This window comes from Monodon monoceros, unplaced genomic scaffold (assembly GCF_005190385.1).
Source record: "Monodon monoceros isolate NGI ecotype Baffin Bay Population unplaced genomic scaffold, NGI_Narwhal_1 Super_Scaffold_7, whole genome shotgun sequence".
Lineage (NCBI taxonomy): Eukaryota > Metazoa > Chordata > Mammalia > Artiodactyla > Monodontidae > Monodon > Monodon monoceros.
Window position 1 is genome coordinate 80,513,764 of NW_021703784.1, and position 18,818 is coordinate 80,532,581.

At 36.0% G+C, this 18,818-nt stretch overlaps 1 protein-coding gene across 1 annotated transcript in view; it reads right to left on the reverse strand.

Moving 5' to 3' along the window:
* DCDC1 (doublecortin domain containing 1) overlaps positions 1-18,818 on the reverse strand; it is a 453,979-nt gene that overhangs the window by 156,912 nt on the left and 278,249 nt on the right. The window contains exon 17 of the mRNA XM_029208753.1: positions 7,667-7,727. Coding sequence (XP_029064586.1) covers positions 7,667-7,727 — 61 coding nt within the window. The remainder of the gene's footprint in view (positions 1-7,666; positions 7,728-18,818) is intronic.

Sequence of the window (18,818 nt, forward strand, 5' to 3'; positions counted from 1 at the left end):
AGGTGCATGGGTTTATCTCTGGGCTTTCTATCCTGTTCCATTGATCTATATTTCTGTTTTTGTGCCACTACCATACTGTCTTGATTACTGTAGCTTTGTAGTATAGTCTGAAGTCAGGGAGCCTGATTCCTCCAGCTCCGTTTTTCTTTCTCAAGATTGCTTTGGCTATTTGGAGTCTTTTGTGTTTCCATACAAATTGTGAATTTTTTTGTTCTAATTCTGTGAAAAATGCCAGTGGTAGTTTGATAGGGATTGCATTGAATCTGTAGATTGCTTTGGGTAGTAGAGTCATTTTCACAAGGTTGATTCTTCCAATCCAAGAACATGGTATATCTCTCCATCTATTTGTAACATCTTTAATTTCTTTCATCAGTGTCTTATAGTTTTCTGCATACAGGTCTTTTGTCTCCTTAGGTAGGTTTATTCCTAGGTATTTTATTCTTTTTCTTGCAATGGTAAATGGGAGTGTTTCCTTAATTTCACTTTCAGATTTTTCATCATTAGTGTATAAGAACGCAAGAGATTTCTGTGCATTAATTTTGTATCCTGCTACTTTACCAAATTCATTGATTAGCTCTAGTAGTTTTCTGGTAGCATCCTTAGGATTCTCTATGTATAATATCATGTCATCTGCAAACAGTGACAGCTTTACTTCTTCTTTTCTGATGTGGATTCCTTTTATTTCTTTTTCTTCTCTAATTGCTGTGGCTAAAACATCCAAAACTATGTTGAATAATAGTGGTGAGAGTGGGCAACCTTGTCTTGTTCCTGGTCTTAGTGGAAATGGTTTCAGTTTTTCACCATTGAGGACAATGTTGGCTGTGGGTTTGTCATATATAGCCTTTATTATTTTGAGGTAAGTTCCCTCTATGCCTACTTTCTGGAGGGTTTTTATCATAAATGGGTGTTGCATTTTGTTGAAAGCTTTTTCTGCATCTATTGAGATGATCACATGGTTTTTATTCTTCAACATGTTAATATGGTATATCACATTGATTGATTTGCACATATTGAAGAATCCTTGCATTCCTGGGATAAACCCCACTTGATCATGGTGTATGATCCTTTTCATGTGCTGTTGGATTCTGTTTGCTAGTATTTTGTTGAGGATTTTTGCATCTATGTTCATCAGTGATATTGGCCTGTAGTTTTCTTTCCTTGTGACATCTTTGTCTGGTTTTGGTATCAGGGTGATGGTGGCCTTGTAGAATGAGTTTGTGAGTGTTCCTCTCTCTGCTATATTTTGGAACAGTTTGAGAAGGATAGGTGTTAGCTCTTCTCTAAATGTTTGATAGAATTCATCTGTGAAGCCATCTGGTCCTGGGCTCTTGTTTGTTGGAGGATTTCTAATCACGATTTCAATTTCCGTGCTTGTGATTGGTCTGTTTATATTTTCTCTTTCTTCCTGGTTCAGTCTCAGAAGGTTGTGCTCTTCTAAGAACTTGTCTGTTTATTCCAGGTTGTCCATTTTATTGGCATATAGTTGCTTGTAGTAATCTCTCTTGATCCTTTGTATTTCTGCAGTGTCAGTTGTTATTTCTCTTTTTTCACTTCTAATTCTATTGATTTGTGTCTTCTCCCTTTTTTTCTTGATGAGTCTGGCTAATGGTTTATCAATTTTGTTTATCTTCTCAAAGAACTAGCATTTAGTATTATTGATCTTTGCTATTGTTTCCCTCATTTCTTTTTCACTTATTTCTGATCTGATCTTTATGGTTTCTTACCCTCTGCTAACTTCAGAGTTTTTTAGTTCTTTCTGTAATTGCTTCTGGTGTAAGGTTAGGTTGTTTATTTGAGATGTTTCTTGTTTCTTAAGGTAGGATTGTGTTGCTATAATCTTCCCTCTTAGAACTGTTGTTGCTTCATCCAATAGGTTTTGGGTCATCTTGTTTTCATTGTCATTTGTTTCTATGTATTTTTTAACTTCCTCTTTGATTTCTTCAGTGATCTCTTGGTTATTTAGTAGTGTATTGTTTAGCCTCCATGTGTTTTGTTTTTTTGTTTTGTCTTTTCAGTACACGGGCCTCTCACTGTTGTGGCCTCTCCTGTTGAGGAGCACAGGCTCCGGATGGGCAGGCTCAGCATCCATGGCTCACAGGCCTAGCCGCTCCGCGGCATGTGGGATCTTCCTGGACTGGGGCACGAACCCGTGTCCCCTGCACTGGCAGATGGACTCTCAACCACTGCACCACCAGGGAAGCCCATGTATTTTTTACAGTTCTTTTCCTGTGATTGGTATCTAGTCTCATAGCATTGTGGTCAGAAAAGATACTTGATATAATTTCAATTTTCTTAAATTTACCAAGGCTTCATTTGTGACTCAAGATATGATCTATCCTGGAGAATGTTCCATGAGCACTTGAGAAGAAAGTGTATTCTATTGTTTTTGGATGGAATGTCCTATAAATATCAATTAAGTCCATCTTGTTTAGTGTATCATTTAGATGTTGTGTTTCCTTATTTATTTTCAATTTGGATGATCTGTCCATTGGTGAAAGTGGGGTGTTAAAGTCCCCCAGTATGATTGTGTTACTGTCAATTTCCCCTTTTATGGCTGTTAGCATTTGCCTTATGTATTGAGGTGCTCCTATGTTGGGTGCATAAATATTTACCATTGTTATATCTTCTTCTTGGATTGATCCCTTGATCATTATGTAGTATCCTTCTTTGTCTCTTGTAACAGTCTTTGTTTTAAAGTCTGTTTTCTCTGATATGAGTATTGCTACTCCAGCTTTCTTTTGATTTCTATTTGCATGGAATATCTTTCTCCATCCCCTCACTTTCAGTCTGTATGTGTCCCTAGGTCTGAAGTGGGTCTCTTGTAGACAGCATATATATGGGTCTTCTTTTTGTATCAATTCAGCCAGTCAGTGTCTTTTGTTGGGAGCATTTAATCCATTTACTTGTAAGGTAATTATCAATATGTATGTTTCTATTACCATTTTCTTAATTGTTTTGGGTTTGTTATTGTAGGTCTTTTCCTTCTCTCGTGTTTCCTGCCTAGAGAAGTTCCTTTAGCATTTGTTGTAAAGCTGGCTTGGTGCTGCTGAATTCTCTTAGCTTTTGCTTGTCTGTAAAGGTTTTAATTTCTCCATTGAATCTGAATGAGACCCTTGCTGGGTAATCTTCGTTGTAGGTTTTTCCCTTTCATCACTTTAAATATGTCCTGTCACTCCCTTCTGGCTTGCAGAGTTTCTGCTGAAAGATCAGCTGTTAACCTTATGGGGATTCCCTTGTATGTTATTCGTTGTTTTTCCCTTGCTGCTTTTAATATGTTTTCTTTGTATTTAAATTTTGATAGTTTGATTAATATGTGTCTTGGCATGTTTCTCCTTGGATTTATCCTGTATGGGACTCCCTGCCATTCCTGGACTTGATTAACTATTTTCTTTCCCATATTAGGAAAATTTTCAACTATAATCTCTTCAAATATTTTCTCAGTCCCTTTCTTTTACTCTTCTTCTTCTGGGACCCCGGTAATTCGAATGTTGGTTCGTTTGATGTTGTCCCAGAGGTCTCGGAGACTGTCCTCAATTCTTTTCATTCTTTTTTCTTAATTCTGCTCTGCAGTAGTTATTTCCACTATTTTATCTTCCAGGTCACTTATCTGTTCTTGTGTCTCAGTTATTCTGCTATTGATTCCTTCTAGAGAATATTTATTTTCGTTTATTGTGTTGTTCATCATTGTTTGTTTGCTCTTTAGTTCTTCTAGGTCCTTGTTAAACGTTTCTTATATTTTCTCCATTCTATTTCTGAGATTTTGGATCACCTTTACTATCATTATTCTGAATTCTTTTTCAGGTAGACTGCCTATTTCCTCTTCATTTGTTAGGTCTGGTGGGCTTTTATCTTGCTCCTTCATCTGCTGTGTGTTTCTCTGTCTTCTTATTTTGCTTACATTACTGTGTTTGGGGTCTCCTTTTTGCTGGCTGCAGGTTCGTAGTTCCCATTGTTTTTGGTGTCTGCCCACAGTGGCTTAGGTTGGTTCAGTGGGTTGTGTAGGCTTCCTGGTGGAGGGGAGTAGTGCCTGTGTTCTGGTGGATGAGGCTGGATCTTGTCATTCTGGTGGGCAGGTCCACATCTGGTGGTGTGTTCTGGGGTGTCTGTGACCTTATTATGATTTTAGGCAGCCTCTCTGCTAATGGGTGGGGTTGTGTTCCTGTCTTGCTATTTGTTTGGCATAGGGTGTCCAGCACTGTAGCTTGCTGGTCGTTGAGTGGAGTTGGGTCTTGGCATTGAGATGGAGATCTCTTGGAGACGTTGTGCCAGCCTGAGGCGCACCGGGCGTTCTCCTGGGAATGTTGTCCCTGGATCCCGGGACCCTGGCAGTGGTGGGCTACACAGGATCCTGGGAGGGGAGGTGTGGATAGTCACCTGTGCTTGCACACTGGCTTCTTGGTGGCAGCAGCAGCAGCCTTAGTGTCTCATGCCTGTCTCTGGGGTCCGCGCTGATAGCTGTGGCTCACGCCCATCTCTGGAGCTCCTTTAAACAGCGCTCTTAATCCCCTCTCCTCCCGCACCAGGAAACAAAGAGGGAAGAAAAAGTCTCTTGTCTCTTTGGCAGGTCCAAACTTTTCCCTGGACTCCCTCCCGGCCAGCCGTGGCGCACTAACCCACTGCACGCTGTGTTCACACTGCCAACCCCAGTCCTCTCCCTGCGCTCTGACCGAAGCCAAAGCCTCAGCTCCCAGCCCCGCCCCCCGCGGCGGGGGAGCAGACAAGCCTCTCGGGCTGGTGAGTGCCAGTCGGCACCGATCCTCTCTGCGGAAATCTCTGCACTTTGCCCTCCACACCCCTGTTGCTGTACTCTCCTCCGCGGCTTGGAAGCTACCCCCTCCACCACCCGCAGTCTCTGCCCGTGAAGGGGCTTCCTAGTGTGTGGAAACCTTTCCTCCTTCACGGCTCCCTCCCACTGGTGCAGGTCCCGTCCCTATTCTTTTGTCTCTGTTTATTCTTTTTTCTTTTGCCCTACCCAGGTACGTGGGGGGTTTCTTGCCTTTTGGGAGGTCTGAGGTCTTCTGTCAGCATTCAGTAGGTGTTCTGTAGGGATTGTTCCACATGTAGATGTATTTCTGATGTATGTGGGGGGAAGAAGGTGATCTCCACGTCTTACTCTTCCGCCATCTTGAAGCTCCTCCCCTGCCTCTCTTAAACCTTGATGATTAATATTCCATTTGGACTTGGAATCACAGTACAGTAAGGAAATCTTGAGATCTCAAGGACAATCTCATTTTATTAAAGCAAACTTTTAAATTGAAGTATAGTTGACTTACAATATTACATTAGCTTCAGGTGTATAACACAGTAATTACAAATACAATACACATAACAGAAGAATACAAAAATCATAAGTGTACATTCAACCCATTTTCACATAGTGAATACCTGTTTAACTAACCACCCAGGTTGAGAAAGGGAACAACACACCTAAGTGTTCCTCATGGCCCCTTTCACTCCCTAACCTCCTTAAGCTATATCCACTCTCCTAACTTCTAACACGATATTTTTGTTGCTTGCCTGGTATTAAAATTTAAACAACTGCAGTCATGCATTGTGTATTCTCCTGGTTTCTTTTGTTCAGCATTATATTTGCGAGACTCATATATATTGTTATATGTAATTTGTCCATAGGCATTGCTATCCTCCAGGGTCAGAAAACTGTGGCCTGTGAGCCAAATATGACCAACCATTTGTTTCTGTAAATAAAGGTTTATTGAAACACAGTCACACACTTTCTACGGCTGCTTTCATGCTACAAAGGCAGAGTTAAGAAGTTGGGACAGAGATCATATCACTCACAAAGCTCCAAATATTTAATACCTGGCCCTTTACCAAAGTTTTCCATCTCTGTTATATAGTATTTCATTGAATATATATACCACATTTTATTTATCCATTCTGCTGATAAGCATTTCAGTAATTTCCACACTGAGGCACTACAATTAGTGCTGTTAACACTTTGGTAGATATATTTTTCCTTAAGATATGTTAACTATTTCTGTCTAGCATTAAACTAATAGGGGAATTGCTGGGCTGCATAAACATGCTCAACTTTAGTAGATATTGCCAGTTTTCCAAAGTGCCATCTCTTCATTTTAATAAATAAGAAAGCTGATGTGGATATCGAAAAGATATCTGCACTCCCATGTTTATTGCAACATCACTCACAATAGCCAAGATATGAAAGCAACCTAGGTGTCCATCAATGGATGAAGGAATAAAGAAAAAAACACAGGCAGTACATTATTTGACATCAGTCTTAGCAATATTTTTTGGATATGTCTCTTCAGGCAAGGGAGACTAAGAGGTACAAATGTCCAGTTACAAAATAAATGAGTCACAGGTATGAAATGTACAGTGTGAAGAATACAGTCAATAATAATATAATATTTTTGCATGGTGACAGATGGTAAGTAGACTTATCGTGGTGATCATTTTGTAACGTATAGAAACATCAAATCACTATGTTGTGCATCAGGAACTAACATAGGGTTGTAGTTAATTATACTTCTAAACAAACAAACAAACAAATTCATAGAAAAACAGATGAGATTTGCAGAAGTGGGGAGTAGGGAGAGGGGGAAGTGGTCAAAAGGTACAAACTTTCAGTTATAAGATAAATAAGTACTAGGGATTTAATGCACAATATGATAAATATAATTAACACTACTGTTTGTTATATATGAAACTTGTTAAGAGTGGGGATCCCCAAACTTCTCATCAGAAGGAAAATTTTATTTTGTGTCTACATGAGATGATGGATGTTCACTAAACTCACTGTGGTCATCATTTCATGATGTATGTAAGTCAAATCAGTATGCTGTACACCTTAAACTTATACAGTGCTGTATGTCAACTATATCTCAATAAAACTGGAAAGAAAATAAATAAAATAAGATACTATTTATGGACTACCAGAAAAAAATGTGATACACACACACACATACACACTCAACAGAATATTATTAAGCCATGAGAAAGGGAAATTTTGCCATTTATGACAAAATGGATGAACCTTGAGGGCATTATGCTGAGTGAGATTAAGTCAGACAGAGAAAGACAAATACTGTATGATATCATATGTGGAATCTGAAAAAGCTGAACTTGAAGAAACAGAGAGAAGAATGGTGGTTACCAGGGGCTGGGGGGGTGGAGGAATTTGGGAGATGTTGTTTAAGGGCACAAACTTGCAACTAGTAGATAAATAAGTTCTGGAGATCTAATACACAACAGAGTGATTATGTGACATGATAGAGGTGTTAGCTAATGCTATGGGGTAATCGTATTACAATATATATGTAACAAAGCAGCAGGTTGTACACCTTAAAGTTACACAATGTTACGTGTCAATTATAGCTCAATTTTTTAAAATAATAAATCCATTTTAAAAATAGAAGAAAGGAAACTGATGCCCGAAACTGCTAGGTTGTATCATAGCGATGAATTAGAGAAAACTACATTTGGCTTTGGAAAACTTGTTTTAAAGTCAAGCAAAACCTCAGAGGAAAGTGTTAAGTTAAACTGAGTTAAATTCTACATTTCTGGGAACAGAGTGAAATCATTTGTTCAGAAAAAAGCATTTCTTGATCTCAACAATAGGCAGTGCATTTTATAAGAATCTGAAAAAAGAAAAAATTAGGAATAAAGCTGTGCTCATGGTCCTTACCTTAGAATAAATGCAACCATCAGTTCCAAACACCCACTTCTGAGAATCATCTCCTTTATGTCTGTAATGAAAATGTAATTTAGAGATTGACGACTCTTCCCTACACTGAAATGTTTTGTAGGTTTCAAGTAGAAGTATCATTTTCCACACAGCCTGGCAGGAGGACTGCACACACTCTGAGGATTCTGCCATTCTACTACCATCACTGCTACCTCAGCAGCTAAAGCCTCTCCTAAGACAACTAATTTCTTTGGTACCCAAAGTGCTGTGGGGTCTGTGAGTGTGCACACACGTGCACGTGTGTATGTGTATAACCAATGACAACAGTGATTAAGAGTTTTAGAGAATAAATAGGATCAATAAGAATATTCTAGAAATTTCCATCCCCAAAAATGATCCTCTGTGAGACAGGAAGAAGGGGGCTTAATTAAATATAAGGTTTGAGAGGATGGGATGGGAAAAGATACCATGGAAAATTAGGAGCCTCAGGCACCTGTTTCTGAAGCAGCCAGGAAGTTTTGTTAAGGAATATCAGATTTTCTGAGCTAAGTCTGAGTAAGAAAGAAAAGCTAAAATGTGATGAAGCTAATCATGCCTAAATTAACTAATCATGTATTCATTAATATTTAGAAACCTTACAAAGAGAGGACAAATGAATTAAATTAAGTGTAATGGGATGTTAAACAAGACTTTTCCTACTGCCTCTGAGACTTGACAGAAGCATAAGTGGTTGAGAATAAAAGGTGTCAGTTAATGCTCTATTCTAAAGCAAGGGGCTGTATGATCTGGGCAGAACACACAAAGGCAGCAGTCCAAAAGTGGTTCAGTGCACGTTAGCCTTTCACCTACACCCAGGTTATATAAGAAAATGTGAAAAACTCTCGGGCACGTTGGGATGGGTGCTTAATAATAATGGTCTCCAGGCCCCTCTCCTGTGGGATTTTGATTCTGAAGGTCTGGACCCCCAGAATCTACATTAGCAGGTATTGCAGGTGATTCCAATCATAAGAATTCTGGGGGATTTGGATGTTTGTGGTCTATGTAAGACATCTGCAATTCATAATATAGTGATGCTAATGGTCAAAATCTGTAAAGTTCTGAATTTTGTCTTTTAATTGGATTCTAGTGTTAGCTTGAGGATAAAATGATTAGACAAACGTAAATTATGTCGGTTTCAGTTTTGATTTTCTGAACTTGCAGCACATTTTCTCAAAGATTAATACAACAGGAGAGATGTCTACCAGACTGGCAACAGTGTGAGGGCCGAGATCACATGTATCCTTAGAGCTGAGCACAGTGCCAAGTATATGATAGGAGATAAAGATATCCTTGAATAATAGAAATGTGATCTGCAAAAAGAAACGAATCGATATGCTATTCACCTGAAACTAACACAATATTGTAAATCAGCCATACTTCAATTAAGAGAAATGTGAATAAGATGTCAAAATGTTATCATGCTAAAAATAATAAGGCCATCATGAAAAATGTTTTGAATTTAATATATGACAATTTAGGGGATTTAAACGATCTTCTTAGAGATAGCTAAAGAACATAAATTATACCTTGGTTAAGAAAATCAATAATACTGAAAGAAATACATATATCCTAGCATTTCTTAAATTTTAGCACAGCTTAAATTCTGTTCAAGCATGTATTTTCCTAAGAAATTTTACTAACAACATGTAGTTTTATATTATCTATAAGCCCTTTGAGCTTACTAGTAATTTCCCCAATCAGGAGTCTATATATATATCCATAAATGTCACCTTTTAATTTTACTGAAGCTATAAAAAACAAATCTCAATTGTGGTGTAGGATGAGAAATATATCATTCTAGTGTATAATAACTTCTTCAAAAAATAAAATTCCTACAAACAAAAGTGCATCTGTTTATTTTTCAAGACATTTTATATATAAAGAAATCAAATTTAGATTTAATATGCAACATTGCTCATACGGGACTGAATTAGAGAACGATGTCATAGCATTTCCTCTTCCTGGTCAGCAAGTGCCAAACTGAAAAGATTTTGTATAAAGAAACAAAAACAAAAGTTTTTTAAAAATCTATAACAATATCAATAAGGAGAGGAGGGAAAAAGAAGCAGTATTCTATCCAAGAATCAGAGTCATAAAGATCACGGCATGTGCTGAACTAAGGATGAGAGGCCTAAGTTCTGGTCCTGGATCTCACATTAACTAGATATGTGACCTTTCATAGGCCACTTAGTCTGTAGTGGCCGTGGAATTTCTTATAATAATAATGATATTGTCATTATCATATCATCATCATAATCACAACCACCAGCACCAATACCAAAACTACTACTATAGTATTAAAGAGGGGTTTGGAGTAGATGCTCTTTGGAGTCCTTCCTTCTCTGAAAGCATATGACTTCCAAAACTATTTGGTCACTCTCACTTTACAGGTGAGGAAACTGCCTGGGAAGTGTGCTCACATAATCCCACTGAGCATGTACATTATAGTATTCCTATTAGAAATCTATAAAACATGTGTGTGTGTACACATATTTTTTTCCTTTGAAATATTCCACTTATCAGATGGTATGAGCAAGAAGGCAGCCCATCCCCACAGTTCAGTTTGGGGGAAATTTCATAGGCTAATGCTTATCGTTTCCCAGTTAACTGTAAGGAAGACCATCGTCATGCTTCACAATTACACATCTGTTTTCCCAGGCAGCTTCGTATGGCTCTGGTGTCTTCCAATGCTATCTGGACCAAAAGTAGGATCTATAGAGAAAGTTGAAAGGGATTTCCCCTCCATGATTATTAACAGGGTAAGAGTAAAGAAATTTGATTAATCAATCCACACATTGTGAAATTACGCATGGACAATTTTCTATTTGATGTTGACATTTCTAATTGTGTTAGCTATATGTCTGAATATTACTTAAAAGTCCAATGCATGGTAAACAGTTCTTTCTGCATTATGTACTTGCTAGAGTCTGTCACTCTAATCCAACTCTTAGCCTCCTAGACTTTAAAAATTGAAAAAGGAGATGATTTTCAATCTCTGATTACCTAGTGATGTGCTATCAGTTTACTTGTCTGTCTTTCCATCTTGGCATCTAGCATTACACAGCTACTCTTGTTGGCTGTATTTAATGGTGTCCTTAAAGCAGTGTTTGTTTAGCCTAGTCTAGATTAATTTTGGCCAGTTATCATTTAATTTCCAGTAAGACCTAAATGGGAAGAAAAGTAAATTCAAAAACCCATAACTGAAAGATTAACATTGAAATAAGGAAGACAACAAAGATTACCAGACAGGTAATAGAGATAAATGAAGCAGGCTAGAGCTAACGTGAGGGCTGCTATTAGGAATGGTGGAGAATAGAGCAAACTGGAGGGTATGTGTTCCATCCAAAGGGGGAATCTGTTCCTGTATTTTTGGTGTCATAAAAGAACGAAAGTTCAGTGTTGCACATTCTGATTTTTTCAAGAAAGGCCAGTAGTATGTAATTTTTGTGTGTGAAATCTCCCTATTTTTATAAGCTCATAACTAATTAAAAATATTATAATAATGTGCAGATCAAACAAAGTCTATGGGTCCCTAGTTTTTACTCTCTATAATCAAAACTCTGTGTGGAGATGGATGTGTGTGTGTGTGTGTGTGTGTGTGTGTGTGTATTGCTTCAATTACCAATAGTTTATGAATTTAACACTAAAGGCTAGATCCTACAATCCACATTCTTTAAAAATGAAGCAAAATCAAGATTAAATGATGGCCTAAAAAAATGTTTGATTCAATTGGTTTATCTAATTGATGTCTCAAATATCTTTTAGAAAGAAGCATCTTTGATTTTGAGGTTTATGATTTTTATAATTTTTATGATTTTGAGATCAACTGATAATGACATTGATTTGTCTTTCATTCACTCATGGTCAGATACACATCACAGAAAAAATATTAAAAAGACAAATATGTGCAAGCACTTGCTATATTGAATAAGGATAAGATGAGTGACACCAAATGAGACATAACCGAACTAATGAGGCATGATATGTTTACAATATTCTTTGTGAGTTGTCAGGTTGCTACTTTAAGTGCTAGTTCTATTATTTTTAGCATATAAAAGGCAATGTCTTAATTCATAGCTTTTGTTAAAATCACAGTATACTACTTGGGAGAACAGGAAAAAAATTTTGTCTCTAAAAGTTGCTGTCACACGAGGCTATTTATTGTTATATAATAAAATATGGTTGTATTAAAAAAAAAATAAACCACACAGGAACTTCAGATGCTCTGGAAAAGATAAACATATTCAAAAGTATATACCCAGAGGTGAGTGAGCTCTAAAAATCCTGGCCCTTAGATTTTGTTTCTCAGATAAAGGCAAGTTGCATCAATTTTCCTGCCCATCTTAGCTTCCTCCTTCTCTTCCTTGCTCTCTTCTTTCTTTCATTTCTAAATTAAACCAAATCTTTTCTTGTAAATAGAGATTTTTCAAGTTAAACTTACTACAGTTTTTTGTTTGTTTGTTTTTTAAATCATCTTTTTCCTTTCCCAAGCTCTCTTCTCTACAGGCAACAAGGACATTGAGTTTGTGGCTTCAGTCCCACCCAATTCCATGACAATCCTGGCCAGAGTAGGAAGTAACCTCAGGGACCTATCACCAGAACAGCACTAGCTTCAGTATCCAGTGAGCCCAGGGAGAACCCTGGGCATGAAGAACATGTTCATCAAGCTACCTATAACCTTTCCAAACACCTGCCATTTTTACCTAGACTACTGATCACACTGAGTAGTCTTCCCTCACCATTTCCCTCTAAAATAACCACTTAGTTATTCCTTACCCATCATTTTGATTTTTGTTTGTTTTTTCCTCAGGATTTTTTATTTTTTTGTACTTTCTAAAAACAACTTTATTGAGAAGTAACTGACAATATTATAAAATATTATACAATTGACAGGCACATATTTAAAGTGTAAAATTTGCTAAGTTTTGAAACATGTCTACACATGTTAAGGCACCACAACAATCAAGATAATGAACGTACATCCACATCCATCACCCCCCAAAAATCGCCCCCAAAGTTTCCGTGTGACCCTTTGTAATCACGTCCTCCTGTCCCTCCTTCCTATCTCTAGGCAAACACGGATCTTCTTCCTAGATTAGTTTGCACTTTCTAAAGTTTTATATAAATGGAATCAAACAATATATATGCTTTACAGGTTTTGTTCCTTTCCCTTAATATAATTATTTTGAGATTCACCCACATTGTTGTGTGAACCAAGAGTTAGCTCCTTTTTATTGCTAAGTAATATTTTCTATATGATACACCATACTTTATCTATTCACCTATGGATGGACAGTTTGGTTGTTTCCAGTTTTTACTTTTGGCTTTAGAAATAAAGCTGCTATAAACACCCATGTACAAGTCTTCATAAGGACACATGCTTTCATATCCCTTGAATAAATTTCTCAGAGTGGCTGGGCAATAAGGTACAGACATGTATATACCTGTATATGTGTGCGTGTGTGTGTGTGTATGTGTGTGTATGTATGTATATATATACATACACACACACACCTGTATATATATATATGTATATTATATATATATATATACACACCTATACATGTATATTTTAGGAAAGTATCGTTTTCCAAAGTTACTGAACCATTTATATTTCTACCAACAATGTTGAAACCATGTACCAATTATGAGAGTTACAGTTATTCCACATCTTCACCAGCACTCAGTATGGTCAGCATTTTAAACACTGGACCTTCTGTTACATATGTAGTGGTACTGCATTTTAGGTGTATTTTGCATTCCCCTAATGATTAGCATCTTTTCATATGCCAACCATATATTTTCCTTGTTACAGTATTTGCCCAAATCATTTATCTGCCCATGTTTTCTTGAGTTGTGTGTATTTTTCAAATATATATTATTTGAAAATATTTCTCCTTGTGTATAGTTTGTCTTGTTATTCTCTTAACAATGTCTTTCAAAGAGCAGAGTCTTAATTTTAGTGAAGTCCAATTTATCAATTTATATTTTTGTGGATCATGCTTTTGATGTTATATCTAAGAAAGTTTGACTAATACAAGATCAAAAATATTTTCTCTTATGCTTTTGTCTAAAATATTCAGTTTTAGTTTTTACATTTTAAACCTATAATCCATTTTGAGTTAATTACTGTTTATCGTATGACATATGGATCAAAGGGTTTTTTTGCATATGTATATCCAATTATTCCATCACTGTCAAAAAATAAATCCTTTCTCCACTGAATTTCTCTTACAATTTCATCAAAAATCAATTGACCATATATGTGTGGATCTATTTCTGGATGATCGATTCTGTTCTATTGATCTAATTGTCTACTTTGGTGCCAATAGCACACCATTTTTCACAGCTATCATTTTATAATAAGTCGAGGTCAGGTCATTTTTTTCTTCTTTTTGAAAATTGTTTTGCCTATTTTAGGTCTTTTGCATTTCTATATGGATTTTAAAATCAGCTTGATAGCTTTTATAAATGAGCATGCTGGGCTTTTTATTGAGATTGCATTAAATCTATAGATCAATTTGAGGAGAATGGACATCATAACTATGTAGTCTTTCAATCTATGAACACAGTATATCCCTGCATCTATTTAGGTCTTCTTTAATTTTACTCAGCAATGTTTTGAAGTTTTCAATAACCAAGTCTTGTACATATTTTATCTGATTCATATTTAAGTATTTCATACTTTTGATGTTATTGTAATTGGTATTTTAAATTTTCAATTTCTAAAATTGTTGCTAGTACATAGGAATACAAGTAATATATATATTGATTTCAAGCTCTCAAACTCGCTAAACTCATTTATTAATTCTAGAAATTTTTTGTTGGTTACATAGGATATTCTACATAGATAATCACACCATTTGAAAATAAAGATAGTTTTACTTCTTCAATTCGTATCAGACGTCCTTTTTTTCTTTTCCTTTTCTTGTTATACTGGCTAAAGGCTTCCACGCAATGCTGAATAGGTGAGAATGGACAAATTTGTCTTGTTCCTGACTTTATGAGGAACCATTTGCTCTTTCATCATTAAGTATGATGTTAGATGTAGGTTTTTCATAGATGAGCTTTGTCATACTCATAAAGTTCCCTTCTATTCAGCTTTCCAAAAGTTTTCATTAGGAGGGGATGCTGACTCTTGTTAAAAGATTTTTCTATATCAATTTGATGTTCATGATTTTTTCCTTTTCAGTCTGCCAATATGGTGATTTACATTGATTTTCAAATGTTAAATCAACTTTACTTTCCTGGGGTAAGCCCAACTTGATCATGATATATTATCTTTTTTATATATTATTGTATTCAATTTGTTAAAATGTTAAGTTTTTTGTATTTATGTTCACGAGGGATATTGGTCTATGATTTTCTTTTCCTGTAATGTCTTTTTGCCTGTTTTTTGTTATCAGAGTAATGCTGCCTCACAGGATGAGCTGGGAAGTATTCCATCTTCTTCTATTTTCTGTGTGAGAATATGGAGAACTGGCATTATTTTTTCCTAAAATGTTTGGTAGAATTCCCCAGTGAAGCTAGCGAAACCATCTGGACCTGAGGTTTTCTTTGTGGGAAGGTTTTCAACTAAAATTTTAATTTCTTTAAGAGATATACGACTATTAAGTTACCTATTTCTTCTTGAGTAGACATTGGTAGTTTGTGCCCTTTAAGGAATTGGTCCTTATCACCTCAGTTGGCAAATTTATTGGCACATCTTTGTTCAGAATATTCCCTATTATTCCTTTAATAACTGTGTGATATCAACTCTCTCATTCCTGATACTGGTAATTTGTTTCCTTTCACTTTATTCCCTGAACAGTCTGGCTAGAGGTTTATCAGTTTCTTTGATCTTTAAAACAAAAACAAACACCCAGCTTTTGGTTTTCTTGATTTTTCTCTTTTCTCCTGTCTTCTATTTCATTGCTATCCACTTGAACTTTTACTATTTTCTGTCTTCTGGTTACTTTGAGTTTGATTTGCTCTTCCTACTCTCGTTTCCTAAAATGGAAGCTGAGGTCACTGATTTGATATCATTCTTCTTTTCTTACATATGCATTTATATAAATTTCCTTCTAAGAACTTCAGTAGCATCCCACAGTTTTTAATATGTGTGTTTTCATTTTCATTCAGTTCAAAATGCTTGCTAATTTCCATTTTGATATCTTCTTTGCTCCATGGGTTATTTAGAAATGTGTTACTTTTGTCCAAATATTTGGGGGTTTTCCAGAAAGCTATCTGCTATTTTTTTTATTTAAGTATAGTTGATTTACACTGTTGTGTTAACTTCTGCTGTACAGCAAAGTGATTCAGTTATACATATATACATTCTTTTTTATGTTCTTTTCCATTATGGTTTATCACAAGGATATTAAATACAGTTCCCTGTGCTATACAGTAGGACCTTGTTGTGAAAGCTATCTGCTATGGATTTCTAATATAACTCCATTATGGCCAGAGAACGTTTATAATACTTAAATTCTGTTAAGGTATTAAGACTTGTTTTATAGCTAGAGTATAGTCCATTCTGTTTAATATACTGTTACTTTAAATGAATATGTCTTTTTGTTATTGAGTGCATTCTTCTATAAGTATTAACTCGGTCAAGTTGATTGATAGTGTTGTTCTAGTCTTCCGTATCCTTACAGATTTCTCCTCACTTGTTCTATTAATTATTGAAATAGGATATTGTTATTGCTGACTACAGTTGTAGATTTTTCTCTTTTTCACAGCAGTTCTATCGGCTTTCACTTCATGTATTTTGAAGCTGTGCTATGAGGTGAATAAACATATAGGATTGCTAAGTCTTCTTGATGAACTAATCCCTTAATCATTATGAAGTGACCCTCTTTATCCCTGGAATATTCTTTGCACTGAAGTCTACTTTGTCTGATATTAATTTAGTCATTCTGGCTTTCTTTGGATTAGTTTTATCATTGCATACATTTTTCATGCATTTACTTTTAACCTATTGTGTCTTTATATTTAAAGTGGGTTATTGGGACTTCCCTGGTAGCACAGTGGTTAAGAATTCACCTCCCAATGCAGGGGACACAGGTTCGACCCCTGGTCAGGGTACTAGATCCCACGTGCATGGCACAACTAAGAGTTCACATGCCACAACTAAGGAGCCCACCGGCCGCAACTAAGACATGGCACAATGCAAAATAAATAAATAAAATAAATAAAATTTTAAAAAATGGATTTAAAAAAAGTGGGTTATTTGTAGGTCAGCATATAGATGGATCTTGCTTTTTTATCTAATCTGACAGTGCCTGACTTTTAAATGGGGTGTTTAGATTATTTACATCTAATGCAATTATTAACACATGGGTTTAAATCTACAATCTTGTTATTTATTCTCTCTTTGTCCTGGTTTTTGTTTCCCTTTCCATCTTTACCTGTCTTCTTTCACATTAACTGAGTATTTTTTAATTATTTCATTTTATCAACTTTTTTGGCTTAGACATATAACTCTTTGTTATATTATTTTAGCTTCAGGATCCCTCATAAACATCTTTAATTTACCAGTCTACTTTCAATTGATATCATACCACTTGACAAATATAGTATAAGAACTTTTCTTCAGGCTTCCCTGGTGGTGCAGTGGTTGGGAACCCGCCTGCCAATGCAGGGGACATGGGTTCGAGCCCTGGTCCGGGAAGATTCCCACATGCCGTGGAGCAACTAAGCCCATGCACCACGACTACTGAGCCTGCACTCTAGAGCCCACGTGCCACAACTACTGAGCCTGCATGCCACAACTACTGAAGCCCACACGCCTAGAGCCTGTGCTCCACAACAAGAGAAGCCACTGCAATGAGAAGCCCATGCACCGCAACAAAGAGTAGCCCCTGCTTGCTGCAACTAGAGAAAGCCTGCACACAGCAACAAAGACCCAACGCAGTCAAAAATAAATAAATTAATTAATTAAAAAAAAAAGACCCTTTCTTCCATTTCTCTTATTGGCATTTGTACGGCTGTCTTCATATATTTTATATCTACATGTTTTTATCTCCATAATAAAATTATTATTTTTTTGCTTTAAACAATAAATTATATTTTAAAGAAACTTAATAAGAAATGAGGTCTTTATATTGCCTATGTAGTTATTATTCCCAGTGCTCTTCATTTTCATCTGATACCATTTTTCTTCTGCTTGAAGGACTTCCTTAAACATTTTTTGTTCTGTAGGTCTGCTGGTGACAAATTCTTTCAGTTTGTGAATAATATCTGAAGTCTTTATTTTGCCTTAATATTTAAAAGATATTTTCATTGGGAGACGATTTCTATACTGACAGGTTGGGTTTTTTTTTCTTTTAGTTTTTAAAGATGTTCTTCCACTTTCTTCTCACTCTTATTGTTGCCAACAAGAAATCTGCTGTCAATCTTATCTTTATTCCTCTTGTAAATAATAAATGTCTTCCTCTCTGTGTACTTATAAGATTTTTCTCCTTATCACTAACTTTAAGCAGTTTTATTATGATTTTCCTTGGTTTCTTTTCTCTGTGTTTCTTGTGCTTAGAAGTTGTTGAACTTCTTGGATGTGTGGGTTATAGTTTTCACAAAATTTGGAAATTTTTCAGACATCATTTCTTCCAATATTTTTCTGTTCTCTGCTTCTTCCCTTCAGAGACTCTAATTATTCAGAGATTAGGCCATATGAAGCTTTTCACATCGCACTGATGCTGTGTTCATTTTTTTTTTTCAATATATTATTTTTTCTTCTCTGGCTTTCAATTGTGAATAGTTTCTATTGCTATCTCTTCAAGTTCACTAATATTTTCTCCCACAGTGTCTAATCTGCTATTAGTCACATTCAGTATATTTTTCATGTCATACATTGCAGTTTTCATATCTAGAAATTTGATTTGAGTCTTTTTCTATCTTCTATGTCTCTATTTAACATGTTCATTCTTTCCTCTAGCTTCTTGAATATATGGAATACAATGATAACAACTGTTTAATGACATGAGTATTAATTCTATAATCTGCATCATTTCTGGGTCAGCTACAATCGATTGATTTTTCTCTTTATTGTAACTCTGGACTAAGTGAGCTGAAGTATCTCTGTCTCCATGTCCCATGGTTTGCCCTTGTCATTATTGCAAGTTGACGCTTTGTG